General features: G+C 34.9%; 1 protein-coding gene across 2 annotated transcripts in view; it reads left to right on the top strand.

The window, feature by feature from the left end:
• The window catches only part of LOC138712477 (growth factor receptor-bound protein 14-like), a 428407-nt gene that overhangs the window by 95448 nt on the left and 316015 nt on the right, over positions 1 to 16944 (top strand). For both annotated transcript variants that reach the window (XM_069844332.1, XM_069844333.1), the window contains exon 2: positions 6716 to 6816. In XM_069844332.1, coding sequence (XP_069700433.1) covers positions 6716 to 6816 — 101 coding nt within the window. The remainder of the gene's footprint in view (positions 1 to 6715; positions 6817 to 16944) is intronic.

Raw genomic sequence — 16944 nt, 5'->3', positions numbered from 1 at the left:
GTTTTATAATTTTAATTTATACTCACTAGCTATACTCACTAGATAAATAAATCAACATTTTCCAAGGCATATGGACGTAAAGCCAGTAGTCGGCTGATGGGCCTTGGTCGTCCATGGGATGCTGTCATTGGTCGTGGGCCTACTTAACGTCACTTCTTACTTATCTCATGAAATAAAAAATAATTGTTCCTTATCTTAGAAAATTACACAAAATGGTGATTTCTTTTTTAGAAATCGGCTCTAACGATTCTCTTTTGAATGTTGTTCTTACAAACGAAACGTTGTATACCGTGTGTGTGAGAGAGAAAATAATTACTATTAGATACAGAATTATTCCCCCCATCGAGAACTGCTTCAAATAAAATAGTTACTTATGAAACAAGAGTATAAGCTTGGGAATTGTGGTACTGTACGAGTGATTGCTCGTGCGCTAATTTTCACAAGTGTCATAATCAAGATTATATAGAAGTTGGATACAACGTTTACTTCAATTGTAGAATAATGAAGACCTCTCCGGAATAAGGATCTAACCAACAAATCTGTAATTCATGTTTCAGGAGAAAGAAAACTAATTTTAGGGGCATATTTCATTAGGTCTATATTTACTATCACAACCATTTGACTAATCAAGGATACAAGTTTATTCAGCCACTGAATGAAATACTTTATTTTTATGAATGAATGCTTCAAAATTACTTTTTCCAACTAAGTCACTTATTTCAAGAAATCGATGTTACATCCTTTTTCCGGGGAAATATTCAAATTGTAATATGGGAACAAATTAGAAATGCCTTGAAATTTTGGAATACGCTTCTGCCTCATGCGATGGCGTCACTGGTTTTTGTAGGAGCCATGGTTTGTTTCCGTTTCCAAGGTAGACTTCATTTGTTATGAGTGTCGACAATGAATGTCAAAACGATGGATGACATTTCACATTCTTGGGTAACACATCATTGTTTCAGCGTTGCTACGTAACTTCATAGCACGTGTGTCATAAAGGGTCCATTACTCACCATTTTTTTAGTCATAGCAACCTGTTTATCTATATATAGCCTATATATAATTTGAACTGGCAATGGAAATTAAGGGAAAACGGCTGAACGGATTTTAATAAATGACCCCTCATTTTGAAGCTTGGGACCCAAAGTTTTTCAGAAAAATAGTAGTTTTCAGTGAAATGTTAATTTTTCAACATAATTTTCCTATTTTCTAAAATCCATCTGTCGTCACTAATTTCATTTCAGAATAAAACAAAACACATACTACAGTAAACAATATTACACGAAGGCCATGATATGCAAGAATTCTGACACTTTTAGAGCACAAATTAAATTGGTTATTAACAACTTCAAGACTTACTAAAAAATAATTTACAGGTCTGATTTCTGTGGTGTGTAATTTTCTGAGTACAGCTGTTATTAGATATAAAAAATTACAAAACTTGAAGTGGTTTGATGACATTATTATCATTACAAATAAAATATTATTATAGTTAATGCCATGCTGTGACTATTTTTTATTAATTATACATATTAATGCTATACTGATGATATTAACGTGAAATGTTTTGGGGTTATATAAGTAGATTTAGAAAATATCTTAAATTAGATCTTTATTTCTATAATTTACTGAGTGGCGGCTATATGTTATATATAGTATATGTTACTGAAAACTATAAAACTTACGTAAGATAATAATATTGTTATTAAAAATCAAATATTTTTATAGTTATTAATCAAGTGGCGTTGGGTCTTTTTCATATATTTAATGGCGGTGTGGTGTAGATATTTATATTCGTAATTCTCTTCAGTATTGGGTCGAGAGAGCGCAAAAATTAGAGTTCCTAAGGAAAGATCAAATAAGAGGCCTACAAGATTTTGTAGTCTCCCGATCATTTCAGCAAGATCTCTTAGCAGGATAAAATTATTTTACCCTCTACATTTCAAGATAGTTTACGATACATACAGCAGGTATATCAAGATGCTATGTCTATTGTTCGAAAGCATAGCAAACCTGACATTTTTTTTTTTTTTTTTTTTTTTTTTTAATTTTCACCTACAATCCGCAATTACTTGAAATAGCTATTGCTTTACTCTCACATGAAAAACAGAATGATCGTCCTGACATTGTTACTTGCGTTTTCGCTTTCAAACTAAAAAAGCTCAAGGTGTATAGGCTCAAGAAAAAGTATTCGGCATAAAAAACCATTCAGCGGGAGTATGTTTCATTATTATGGAAGCAAATATCTTTCAGAATGTCTGGTATTCTTCAACTATACTAATAATAAATCTGTAGCCGAAATTTTTCTGGTAATTTTCGATTTTCCAAATAATAATTGGTCCTAACATATATAATTAACCACCCTGAAACCGAAAATCGCTTTTTTGAAATTTTTGTTTGTATGTCTGTCTGTCTGTATGTTTGTTACCTTTTCACGCGATAATGGCTGAACCGATTTCGATGAAAATTGGAATATAAATTAAGTTCGTTGTAACTTAGATTATCGGCTATATGGCATTCAAAATACGTTATTTAAAAGGGGGGTTATAAGGGGGCCTGAATTAAATAAATCGAAATATCTCGCTTATTATTGATTTTTGTGAAAAATGTTACATAACACAAATTTCTTTAAAAATCATTTCCGATAAGTTTTATTCTTTGAAAAATTTTGATAGGACTGATATTTAATGAGATAAATGAGTTTCAAAATTAAAATAACTGCCATCTAAGGCGGTGTAATGAAATAAACAAATGAATTCGTCTATAAGAGGCCTTGGTCAACAACAATCGAAAGCTATGAATCATAGCCTACAGATAATGTTTCTGTGTGTGTATGAAGTAATATCGGAAGCTAAATTAACCGATTTGTGTAATTAATTATTATTTCACCATTGGAAAGTGTAGTTTCTCTATATGGACATAATGCTATAAAGTTATTACAGTAACTTGTGAGTGAATTGAGGATAGGTAAGATTAAAATAGCTTCTTATGCACAGAAAACGTGATAAGCTATTCTGTGTATTCGTTTCCTGCATTTCTTAAAATAATGTTTATCTCAGAGAATTAACGAACAACGAGAGTGTATTGATTTAGTATGCAGTAATAATATGTTAGCTTAGCAATCCATTATTTTACAATCCAAATTTTAACTATGCTCAATTGAATCGTGTTAAAATACATAAAATACATATGCATTAAATGCAATGCAAAAAAATTGGGTAATGAGCCAAGCAGATTATGTTGCGCTGTTGTAAAATAAAATTTGTTCCTCCTGAGATTCAAGAGCCCCCATAACAAATAAAAAACTGACTTATCGGTGTACATCCATTATCAACAGATTTTTTAAATAATATAATATAATATAATATAATATAATATAATATAATATAATATAATATAATATAATATAATATAATATAATATAATATAATATAATATAATATAATATAATATAATATAATGTAATTGACACACAACCAAATAGATCACATCTTGATAGATAAACGGAGACATACTAGTATAGTAGATATTCGAACTTTCAGGGGTGCAGACTGTAATTCTGACCATTATTTGGTGATTGGAGAATTAAGAGAAAGATTATCAGTAGCCAAGCGAGTAGAGCAACAAGTTAATATTAGTAAATTCAATATTTTGAAATTAAAGGACGAGGAAGCTAAGCAAAATTATCAGGTCGAAATTTCGAATAGGTTTGCCACTTTAGAAAGTTCCGACGAAGTTGAGAAGGAATTAGATGTTAATAGCGTGTGGGAAAATATCAGAGATAGTATCAAAATTGCAGCTGAGCAGAGCATAGGTTATTATGAAACTAAGAAAAAGAAACCGTGGTTTGATGAAGATTGTTGCATGGTAGTAGAAAGAAGGAAACAGGCAAAATTGAAATTCTTACAGGATCCAGTTGAGGAGAAGAGAGATAATTATTTCAATGAAAGACGGGAAGCAAGTCGTACACTTAGGAATAAAAAGAGAGGTTACTTGAAGGAAAAACTGAATGAGGTAGAAACAAATAGTAAGAATAAAAACATTCGAGATTTATATAAGGGTATAAAGGAATTTAAGAACGGATATCAGCCAAGGGTAAACGTGATCAAGGATGAGAATGGTGACTTGCTTGCAGACTCTCCATCAATCCTAAACAGATGGAAAAACTATTTTGCGCAACTACTAAATGTACATAGGCCAAATAGAAATGATCGGGACGAAATTGAAATACAAACTGCTGAGCCATTTATACCCGAACCCACGCTTTCAGAAGTCGAAATTGCGATAGAAAATCTGAAAAAGTACAAGTCTCCAGGTATCGATCAAATTCCAGCAGAATTAATACAAGAGGGTGGAAGTGCATTATATAGCGAAATTTATAAACTTGTACTTGCTATTTGGGAAAAGGAAATTGTACCAGAACAATGGAAGGAGTCCATAATTGTACCTATTTTTAAAAAGGGGGACAAAACCAACTGTGGTAACTTTCGAGGAATATCACTTTTGTTGACGTCGTACAAAATTTTGTCCAATATTCTTTTGAGGAGATTAACTCCGTACGTAGATGAAATTATTGGGGATCATCAGTGCGGTTTTCGGCGTAATAGATCGACTATTGATCAGATTTTTTGTATTCGGCAGATAATGGAGAAAAAATGGGAGTATAAGGGTACAGTACATCAGTTATTCATAGATTTCAAAAAGGCTTATGACTCGGTTAAGAGGGAAGTATTATATGATATTCTTATTGAATTTGGTATTCCCAAGAAACTAGTTCGATTAATTAAAATGTGTCTCAGTGAAACATACAGCAGAGTCCGTATAGGTCAGTTTCTATCTGATGCTTTTCCAATTCACTGCGGGCTAAAGCAGGGAGATGCACTATCACCTTTACTTTTTAACTTCGCTTTAGAATATGCCATTAGGAAAGTTCAGGATAACAGGCAGGGTTTGGAATTGAACGGGCTACATCAGCTTCTTGTCTATGCAGATGACGTGAATATGTTAGGAGAAAATACACAAACGGTTAGGGAAAACACGGAAATTTTACTTGAAGCAAGTAAAGCGATCGGTTTGGAAGTAAATCCCGAAAAGACAAAGTATATGATTATGTCTCGTGACGGGAGTATTGTACGAAATGGAAATATAAATATTGGAGATTTATCCTTCGAAGAGGTGGAAAAATTCAAATATCTTGGAGCAACAGTAACAAATATAAATGACACTCGGGAGGAAATTAAACGCAGAATAAATATGGGAAATGCGTGTTATTATTCGGTTGAGAAGCTCTTATCATCCAGTCTGCTGTCCAAAAATCTGAAAGTTAGAATTTATAAAACAGTTATATTATCGGTTCTTCTATATGGCTGTGAAACTTGGACTCTCACTTTGAGAGAGGAACATAGGTTAAGGGTGTTTGAGAATAAGGTGCTTAGGAAAATATTTGGGGCTAAGCGGGATGAAGTTACAGGAGAATGGAGAAAGTTACACAACACAGAACTGCACGCATTGTATTCTTCACCTGACATAATTAGGAACTTGAAATCCAGACGTTTGAGATGGGCAGGGCATGTAGCACGTATGAGCGAATCCAGAAATGCATATAGAGTGTTAGTTGGGAGACCGGAGGGAAAAAGACCTTTAGGGAGGCCGAGACGTAGATGGGAGGATAATATTAAAATGGATTTGAGGGAGGTGGGGTATGATGATAGAGACTGGCTTAATCTTGCACAGGATAGGGACCGATGGCGGGCTTATGTGAGGGCGGCAATGAACCTTCGGGTTCCTTAAAAGCCATTTGTAAGTAAGTAAGTATAATGTAATGTAATGTAATGTAATGTAATGTAATATAATACAATATAATATAATATAATATAATATAATATAATATAATATAATATAATATAATATAATATAATATAATATAATTTAAGTTATTTAAGTTATTTGAAGGATTCAGAACCATAGTGGTCCCAGCGCCATTTACTGAATACGTAGAAAACAAGGGTTAAAATTAAGTTATTATCATAATTCAATGGAAACATATAGCAAGTAAAATAAAGTATACACATTAAATCTAAATGATATGTCAGTCTTCATTAAAGTATGGATGCTTGTAATAAAAATTAAGAAACATGTTAAAGGAATTGTCATTGCACCAAATGAGTGGTCTCTGGACCAAAATGATCGCATTTTAATTATTTAAATACAATTTAAATTAAGTAACATATTAAACGATTTATCCTTCTATCAAACACGAATCTTCCCTGAATCAAATGTCCTATTTTAATTATGTAATTACTTTATATTTATTTCTAACGGGTGCAGCGGAGCGCACGGGTACGGCTAGTTGAAAATAAATTTGAAAAATGTCTATTTGAACGTCTAATGAACTTAGTTTGCAGCATTTGCTGCCCAAGCCACTAGTAATGCTAGGATTGCATAGACTAATTTACAAAGATCTAAATGAGTTATTTCGACAAATTTAACGCAGCTTTATCAATTTGTGTGCTAGAACAGGACGTAACACTGTCAACCGACATGCTACATTAAGGTATTGCCAGTATTCGACGACCCCACGTCTGTTTCTTCCAGGCAGCGTCGAAGGTGCATTTAAACCGTTGCGGACGACTACTAACATGTGAAATAAAATACAGTAAATTAAGTCGCACTAAATACATTATCAATAATAACTGAAGATATGTTGTGCTTTCAGACGGAGGATACAACAGGATGAAGTGCGCATGCTCGGGGTACGAGCGACTTCTGGAACTGTCGTCGATCTGCCCGGAGAAGGACGCATCAAGCGAGAAAGAGGTAACAGCTGGTGACATGGCAGCATATGTTTCATAGTGCCTCCTTGTTAAATGTTTGACAATTACAGCAACAAATCGATCAAAGTACTATAGACTTATTTACCATCTAACCTTCCAACCAATTCGTTTATACATACATCATCCATCCCCATCAATCACTGTATGTTTTTTCATACTCTTTTGGTACCTAACCTTGGTTCATTTTAGATTTACGAGTATTTATTTGTTATTATCATCATTATTACTATCATTATCCTCAGTAGACGTATAGAAATGGTAGAACAACGATGATACGCAGTCAGCACGAAGCCAAGTCTGAATTCTTAACATAGGACATTAGGCCTATACAGACAGGGGATAAACAACCACTTTCTAGACGAGATTGGAACAGTGTTGCCACGACCTACTCACGAAAATCAGGAGAAAATCATAGAAAAAAAAACAGATTACAGTAGATTAATAAACATGAATTTTCTCTTTGTATTATATTATTTATTACAAAACAGTGTACTACAGAGTGATTTATATAGAACTGACACATTTCTTTCATTAATTGTTTCAAAACGAATTGTGCTAGCGACAACTTATTATACCTAAAATGTAGAGGAATTTTGGGAGATTATTTACCTATATAGCAAATGTTGAAAATGTCCTCCATCCTGCATAAGGCACAACTCAACACGTCGTTCCATGTTACTGGCCACTCGTTGGAGGACTCTGTTGTCAATAGCTTGAATCTCCTGTGTGATGTTGTGCTTCAGATCGTCCAATGTCTGGGGACGTGTGGCGTAAACCCTATCTTTTAAGTAACCCCATAGAAAGAAGTCCGGCGTTGTCAAATCCGGAGATCTCGGTGGCCACAGGTTCCTGGAAATTATTCGGTCGTCAAAGAAACTTTTTGCAGCTCTCTGACACATTGAGTAGGTGTACCCTGTCTCCTGCGACAAACGTCTTAATGATTTTTTTTTGGTGACTGCTCCAGTCGTGCTCTTACGTCAACAACAACCGTGGGAAGCCTAGATGAACGATGCTTGCCCTTTTCACTCACCAGAGATCCAGGTGTTTCCAATTTGTTTACCAGTCCCAGTATTGTGTTTCTTTTGGGAGGATTGCGAACACCAAATTCTCTCTGGTATGCCCTTTGAGTAGCTGTAATTGAATTCGTAATCCAGTATTGCTTCACAAGGAAGAGTCGTTGATTTAATGTGTACTGCATTTTCACGTTGACACAAAATGTCGAAAACAGCTGCCAACAATAGGAATAAAACATAAACATCTGCGCATCTAGTGCTGCCAACAATAGGAATAAAACATGAACATCTGCGCATCTAGTGACAAGAAATCGAAACTTCAGAACATTCTGCTTAATGTGGTGCTAAAATTGGGTCAGTGCTGCCAACAATAGGAATAAAACATAAACGTCTGCGCATCTAGTGACAAGGAATCGAAACTCCAGAACATTCTGCTTAATTTGGTGCTAAAATTGGGTTATTTAATGAATTTCCAACGGAATAATTAAAGAAAGAAATGTGTCAGTTCTATATATATCACTCTGTATAAGAAAGATGATATGTTGTATTACTATATAGCACATCCCTAACCAATGAAATGGAACAATTTTGCTAAATATAGGCCTAGTTACTGTCATCTCTGCTCAGCTTATGCTATTTTGTTTTTACATAGCAATGTCTTATTCACAGTGTTTCGCTTTAAAATGTATTAATCAGGAGTTTTTCGTATATAATCACAAACGATTTTCGATAGAACAAGATTTATTTTAAAGGTGATATTAAATACAGTACTGCATTAGCTGCAACTGTAACAGACAAAAATTATCCCTTTTCTTGTTTTTGCATAACTACCCTTTAAACTGTTCATAATTTTCCCACTCTGATTTATAATATTCTGGGAGTATTTACTTTTCTTTCTTTCTGGGACACTTTCACTCATTTTAAAAGATCCCTGTGCAAGATATGTAACACAATTACCTACACTTCACTCTCTCACTGTTTCACGTGCACACAATCAGAAACAAACTTCACTACTGAATAAGTTTCGGTTTTCCTCTGTTCCCCGGGTCCCCAAAACAATAATGAAATAACTTATATCACATGCTTATGTTACATGAAGATTATATACCTGAGTGTGTATGTTTGGAGGAGGGTGTGCATCCTTTCGTGGTAAGGTTTCAAACATTCGTTCTCTAATATCATTTTGTAATTATGTTTAGACTATCGAGTGGTTTGGAGAGGGACATAACTCTGAGCCAAGTATATAGGGGAAGGTGTTGTACCTTGGGTCATTCATCATTTCTCTGCCGTCTGTGTTTTGAAAAATTAAGTATTACAATCAAGTTACACATTTGTACACAAGAGTCCTCTCACAAAGCTTGGTGATCTTCAGATACAGTGGTTTGCTTTCTTTGTGAAGAAATTTGTTTTTGATTTCAGAAAGTATTTTGTTTGTAGTGTGTTCTTTATTTTTTTTACGGGGCTGTGTTATAATTCAAGACATTTCCAATAGTAAGGTAAGATCTTTGTTTCTTTCTTGTTCGAATGGTATATTAGGTTATTGTTAGAATATAACCTAACTTTAGAAACATGATGTTCAGTTCACAATGAGCAGTAGTTGTACCTCGGTCCACTTGAAGCGTTGTACCTTGGGTCGACCCAAGGTACAACATTGAACTGATGATGAGCAGAAGTGTACAAATCATTATAAATTATTAGTTAATTTAATATAGTTTATTGCTCAATATGTTGGAAATATTATATCGTCATACTTTTATTTTTATAGAACCATGCCAAGAAGCAAGAATGGAAAAAAGAAGGAAAAAGTAGATGTAGAAGCACTTCGCATGGCTATAAAGGATGTGTTAACAAATGGAACTAAAGTGCGAACTGCTGCTAAAAATTTTGATATTTCGAAAAGTACGTTGTCTAGGCACTTAAAAAATATGCAGGATTCTAATGAAAATGAGTTTGTGTACAGAGCTAACAATGATGTGAAGAAAGTGTTTACTTTGCCACAAGAGATTGAATTAGTAGAGTATTTGAAACAGGCAGCAAGGCTTCATTATGGTCTAAATAGAAATGAAGTTCTGAAACTTGCATATCAGTATGGATATATGAAAATAATTTGGCTTTTCCAGAGAACTGGAAAATCGAGAAAAAAGTTGGCGACATGTGGCTTAGTCATGGAGCTACCACCTCCCTACCAACAAGGTTAATCTAAGAGACAAACTTCCCAACTACAATTCACAGTTGATTTCAGTAGTTATGATGTTAAGTAGATCGATTTTGTGTTTGTTATCTGCTTAAAATGCATTATTGCATGAACATGTTGCAAAGGAATTGTATCTTTAATTTGTTTCCTATTATATTCCAGAAGTTTCGTGATTTTTAGATATGTAGCCTACACTTTGCATTCATATTTATGTTTATCCACAATTTGTATTCTTGTTTCTTTTCTTGTAGGCTAAATTTATAATGTGACCTAAGGTACAACATCGGGTGACCCAAGGTACAACCTCATGTTGTACCTTGGTGCATTATACTTGTATACATTTAATTGAATATACAAATTATAAGAGTAATTAAATTCGTAAATAAAGACTACCAATGATATCTCAAAGAGTAGCTTCATCTTATTTTATAATTTGGACAACCTAATAATCATAATATGGTAAAAATAGAAATTAAATGTAAAAATGACCCAAGGTACAACACCTTCCCCTAATACATGGTCTGTATCTGCAGTGTGCTGTGTGGTGATATAATCCGCCACTGGACTCCAACCGAGAAGCGACACCTTGCTTCTTGTAAGCATCATTGTGGCGACGCTAACGAGTTAGGAGCAGGGAGACAAATTTAATGAAAACATTGTTTGACTTGTGTATAAAATGCAAAAATAAGACTTGGTGACATAATAATTATATGTGTACTAAACTAATGAATTGAAAATCCGGGCGTAGAACTAGGTGACTGCAGCTTGCCAAAAAGGCAGGAGAAATTCGGATTTTTGACAAAAAAAATCAGTAGAGCAGTAGATTCAATGGAAAAACAGGAAATCTCCTGCTAAATCAGTAGGTATGGCAACACTGGATTGGAATCCATGACAGTGACTGTAACGCAGTGATTAAGTTGCAAGTTGCACGCCTTAACCATTGAGCACAATCTGATGTTATCGAAACACGTGCTAACTAACCACTTCAAGGTATTAATGTCAACATCTTCCGCTGCTGCACTTTTTAAACGATTAGGTTCAAGATTAATTTTACCACTTGCGACATTGCCTTCTATTTCCTTAAGTTTATTTATGAATGTTGCGAATGTGGACTGCGCAAACTCTACCTTTTAGCCACTTCAATCTGCTTCAGTCCCTTATCTACATCACTAAATGCAGCTAATTTAGTCTCAAAACTGATTATGTGCTTTCGTGTTACATCTGCCATCAAGTAACACTCGAAAGCGCCAGGTGGCCAGGAAGACAGTGGCAGAAACCATAAAGGAAAATCCTGCTAAGGGTCACGCGCCCTTGAATCAATCCAGTAAATTATGTTTTATTTAACGACGTTCGCAACTGCCAAAGTTATATCAGCGTCGCTGGTATGCCGGAATTTTGTCCCGCAGGAGTTCTTTCACATGCCAGCAATTCTACTGACATGAGCCTGTCGCATTTAAGCACATCGATCTGGGCCGGGATCGAACCCGTAACCTCGGGCACAGAAGGCCAGGACTCTACCTACTGTGCCACCCAGACCTACAATCAGTTGTCTTAATACACTCCTTGTACAAAATGCCAAGATCGCTCAACAAAAATATGTAAGAGTTTGGACGAAATAACGGAAAACATGTTTAAGAGGGCGGTTTCAAGTGAAAAGTGAAATATTGAACATGAAAACTAAATAAATTAAAATTGTGTTTTTATCGTTACATCAGGGTTTCCCCAAAATTTGATCATCGCTGTAATGATGGACAAAACATAGTGAAAATATATTAAATATGCCGGGACCGATCAAATTTATCATTGGAACAGGGTTCATCATTATATCGGTTTTCGTTGTATGGAGCTTCGACTGTGCTGCTGCTGCTTGTGTGTTGGTCTGGCTCGAATATGACACAATTTATCAACAGTAATCTCACTAGAGGTTTTGATTTATCTAGAGAAAATCAAAACTCGAGTGGGATTTAATTGACTATTACACTATTAGAAGAAAGTATATAAAGATTATAAGTAACAAAGTACTCCAGTAGAATAAAATATTAATTGACTTACGAAAATAAACCTGTCTTCAAATGTATTATTGTACCATTACGCTACATGGCAGTTGTGCCAACTATGGAATCTTCATTGAACTCTGTGGACGGTTACTAGTCAAGAAGGCTTTGTTGATTCAGTTTCGTTTTTATTAAAACATTTGCATTCCACTTCAATCATCCGGATCCCAGTAATCAACGTCACTTGACAGATGATTTTCAATAAATCTCAGTATTAAACAATCTCTGATACGTGACTATCCATAATATTATATAGCAGAAGCTATAACATAACCTAAATAATATACACAAGTGTTAGAAAAGTTTTAATTAACGACGATGACATAAAAAATAAACATGAATAATTTTAAAAGGAATAATTATTGAATGTACAATTTTCATATTTGAATGTGGTTGGTGGTTCAATTAATGTTATATTGGACGTGTGCGTAATAGAAGTGGAACTCGTTGATTTAGGCCTTCATGGTGTATTCAACTTATTCAGGATTTCCGAATGGTGCTCTTCATTTATTTGTAAATAGGATTTCAGAAGATGCATAGGTATGATCAGTGATTTTTATTAATTCTTGTTCTTGAATGCCAATGCAAGTCATATTTGAAACTGCTGTGCATCGACTGGAGTGGTTTGTAATTATATATATATATATATATATATATATATTTTTTTTTTTTTTTGACGTCCAGACCAGCGCAGTTTCAAATGTTGGCAAACAAAGAAATAAATGCTAGGGACGCGATAAAATTAAACAAATGCTAGGGACGCGATAAAATTGTGCGATAAGCAGCCATGATTGGTTGAAATACGTCCTTTCGTACCGTTTTATTGGTCAAAAGTAGTATGACGTAGTAAGAGTGTAATAGTCGAAAAAAAAATGCCAGTCAGTTTATTCTGGATCTCATGTGCAAATACTACCGGGATCTCAAATGTTCTCTTTTAAAATAATAATACTATTCATTTAAGAAAGTATTAAAAGCATTAATTAGATTGTGTTTTTTTACAATTAAGCCTGAAATGTTGCTATTATACTTTTAATGATATAATTTTGTAACTGGTTATGAAGTATCTACTAGCCGTTACATAAGTTAGAATGAGTTATTCTGATACCACAAAATTATAACATTCTCTATCGTATTACAGTAATTAAAATGGAAATTAACATTAATAATAATAATAATAATAATAATAATAATAATAATAATAATAATAATAATAATAATGTGTGTGCCTAATGCCTACCCACTTCACCTGCGTGATTCGGGTTCCGCATACTGCGGAGAGTGGGCAGGACTGTGACCCATTTTCAAGCTGCACACCACTTCGGCGGACCACATTATGCATGATGTGTAACTGTGAAGAGTTATGTCATGTACTAGGGTAAGTGTAAGTGTAAGTGTTCGTCTAAGTGTAGTGTAGGGAATGGGTGAGGATGATGATGAAGGTGAGGAAGGGAGAAGGGGAAACCAGGTGCCGGCACGTAGCCTACTTCTGTCGAATAGCACCAAGGGGGCCGCCAGGCTTAACGTCCCCATCCGATTGACGAATCACTATCAACAGTGACATATGCCTTCTCTTCATATGCACTGCGGAGAGATTTGAGATTTAACCCAGGCATATTGATGTACAATCTAGTGATTAGAAGTTGTGCACCGCCATCTCTCCTAGTCCCGAGGTAGAAAGTTTACATGAAAATTTATGACCCCGCCGGGAATCGAACCCGGGCCGGCTAGTCTGGAGGCAGACGCGCTACCATAGAACTCGGCGGACTATAATAATAATAATAATAATAATAATAATAATAATAATAATAATAATAATATGTGGACGAGAAGTTCCCCCCCTTTCCTTCTCTACATTTTTATCAGTTCGAATACTGATTGTGTAGAATGCGAATAGTATTAGGTCTTTCTTGATGTGCTTTATTACTCTGGCCTCTCATACTATCGGCTATCATAAACGCATAATTTCTTTCCTCTTAAAATTATGATAAGTATCAAATGAGGCAAAGTCAAGAACTTCGAGGAGTTAAGATAATTATTATACTTCTTTCTATTTCTCTTGTTACGTATTATTTATTTATTTATTTATTTATGTATTTAACCTGGTAGAGATAAGGCCATCAGGCCTTCTCTTCCCCTCTACCAGGGGATTACAACTACAATATAAAGAATACAATTATAATTATAATTACAATTAATATTGAATTTACAAATACAATAAAAATCAAAGTACTAAAAGAATTAACAGACTAATAAAAGCTAGACAGTTCATTGTAAAAATTAAGAAGAGAGAATTTTTTTTATTAACTAAGTAAAAATTAAACCTACTCTACGCAATAAGAAAATGCTTAATAAGTTTGCTTTTGAACGCTACTAAATTCCGACAGTCTCTGATGTCACTGGGTAGGGTATTCCACAAGCGCGAAAGCGAGATTGTGTATGATGATGAATACGATGATGTCTTACGTGTTGGTATGGCTAGTATGAGGCTATTTTGCGTGCGTGTGAAGAGATTATGATATGATGACAGGTAACTGAAACGGGAGGCAAGGTAGGTAGGTGTAGAGGTGTGAAGGACTTGGAAAAGGAGAACAAGAGAATGAAAATTTCTACGTTCGTTAAGCCGTAGCCAGTTTAGAGTTTGGAAGGATGGGGTAATGTGGTCAGCGCGACGGACATCGCATCCCCAAGTGGCTAGACAAGTGTGAAACGTCTGAAATGTGCCGAAGAATTTTTATCGGCTATCATAAACGCATAATTTCTTTCCTCTTAAAATTATGATAAGTATCGAATGAGACAAAGTCAAGAACTTCGAGGAGTTAAGATAATTATTATACTTCTTTCTATTTCTCTTGTTACGTATTCATCCGCAAGTGGTTAGACACGTGTAAACGACATGCAGTATTCGTACAAGAACGCGACAGTTCGGCGACAAAATATTGTATGTAGAGAGAAAGACAAGATAATAAAAATTATTACGCTGAAATGGTGCTGCAATAAAGAAACCGCTGTAGCACAAAGACTTTTACATTTCCTGCGAAAAAATATTATACTATTGAAAATTCAGAGAACGCTATGTTACTTATGCAATGTAAAGTGTTTTATAGATTTCTCAGAACTGATAGTGACGATAAGTGAAGGACGCCCCTGCGAGTGTCCGATGCGTCAAACTCCTTCGAACCATATCTGACTGAACTCATGCAAGCGAGTATTTCAGAAGACCAAACCTTGAAGCGATATGCATGATAGCCGCATACCGAAACCGGGTGACGCAATGCACAGAGCGTCACAAATTCAGGCGAAGTAGCGGTAATGAGTCCGTTTTCGTCACTAGCATTACATTTTATACAATAATGTTCCCTATCGCGAGTAGAGCTTCGACGTTATTTCGAGACTGATAGAGCAGCTGTATTTCTATTGCCTTAGTCACTACTTAGCGATACAAACGAATAACTTAAAATAAACCGTGTTATGGAGACAAATGCTTTCTAACTATACGTGTTACGCATTAGGAAACAAGTTCTTTATCACGTTTTTAATTATTCGCATACTGGAATGGTTAGTATATCGTTTTGATATTACAAAAACCGATATGTGAGAGTAACGAAATTATTACATGAAACTCTGGAATACCGCTTCTATTATATTCCAAAATTTTCGCATAATGATTCTTTGAATTCTGTTTTAATAATATTATCACCATCATAATCATTCAACAAACACGAATAATTTAGACTATAAGTTGACTTGTTTCGGCCTCACCTAGACAGGACCTAGTGTAGTGAGGGTCACGTAAGAACAGTTCCTAAACAGCAAATATTGCCGTCTTGTCAGTGTTGCCAACTGTTACCAGATATCATCAAACGAAGTAAATTACGATCCTACGTACTGAATTACTTATTTACTTACCGTACTTTACCTTTATGTTGGAAGCTTATTCTAAATCAGGCCTGCACAAACAGCGCTCAAGGAGCGGTGTTTACCGCTCGCCGAAACAGGAAGATACGTCAGAATGACATACTAGTAGACTTGCTATTGGTAGAGGAGAGGGAAACGACCACTCAGTTATCTAGTGGAGTGCAGTGTGTAGGCCTATTCTCAGTAACTGTTTCACGTTGCTTACCTACTGCTACAGTACAGTATGGAGGAATCTAAAAGACGGAACATAACATTTAACAATTTACAACTCGAACTTATTGATCTTCAATGTGACCTAAGGGCTGAAGATCGTTTGAATAATACTACTAGCCTGGTTGAGTTTTACAAGACTAAACATTAGCAATAATATCCACGACTACACAGGCCGGCTATGAAAATGATTGCTATGTTTGGCTCAACATTTATATTTGTGAGCAACTGTTTTCTATAATCAACTTTAATAAAGGCAGATATCGAAAATCTGTAACTGATGTTTCATTATGATCAGTAGGCTACTGCTCCTTTCAGCTGCCAACAGCATGAAACCTCGTTTTGATGTACTGATAAATAAAAATATAACAAAATGATATTGTACATTTAAGTAGCTATAGAATTTCTATTACTTCTGTAAAATAAATATTTATTTATTAATTAATAATAGTCCAAGATAGTTTTGCGGGAATTCATTTCATAAGCACTCGTAACAGTACTTCCTTTTGTGTTTATTTTGTACGAGATCCACCCCTTCTTCCAGTCCACCCTTATACAGAGCGCAGCTAATATCTGCATTCCGCTCATGAGCTGTGAGCCGGCTCGGAGAGCGCAAACCTTGTGCAGGCCTGTTCTAAATAATTCAATAATTTTTAACATATTTTCGTAGGCAAACTATATGAGAAAGGAATCAACATGTTAGGTAATTTGTCTGTAAATATGAA

Source organism: Periplaneta americana, chromosome 13, assembly GCF_040183065.1.
Source record: "Periplaneta americana isolate PAMFEO1 chromosome 13, P.americana_PAMFEO1_priV1, whole genome shotgun sequence".
Classification (NCBI taxonomy): Eukaryota; Metazoa; Arthropoda; class Insecta; order Blattodea; family Blattidae; genus Periplaneta; species Periplaneta americana.
The sequence above is the reverse complement of the archived record's forward strand: the minus strand, read 5'-3'. Positions and strand labels throughout refer to the sequence as shown.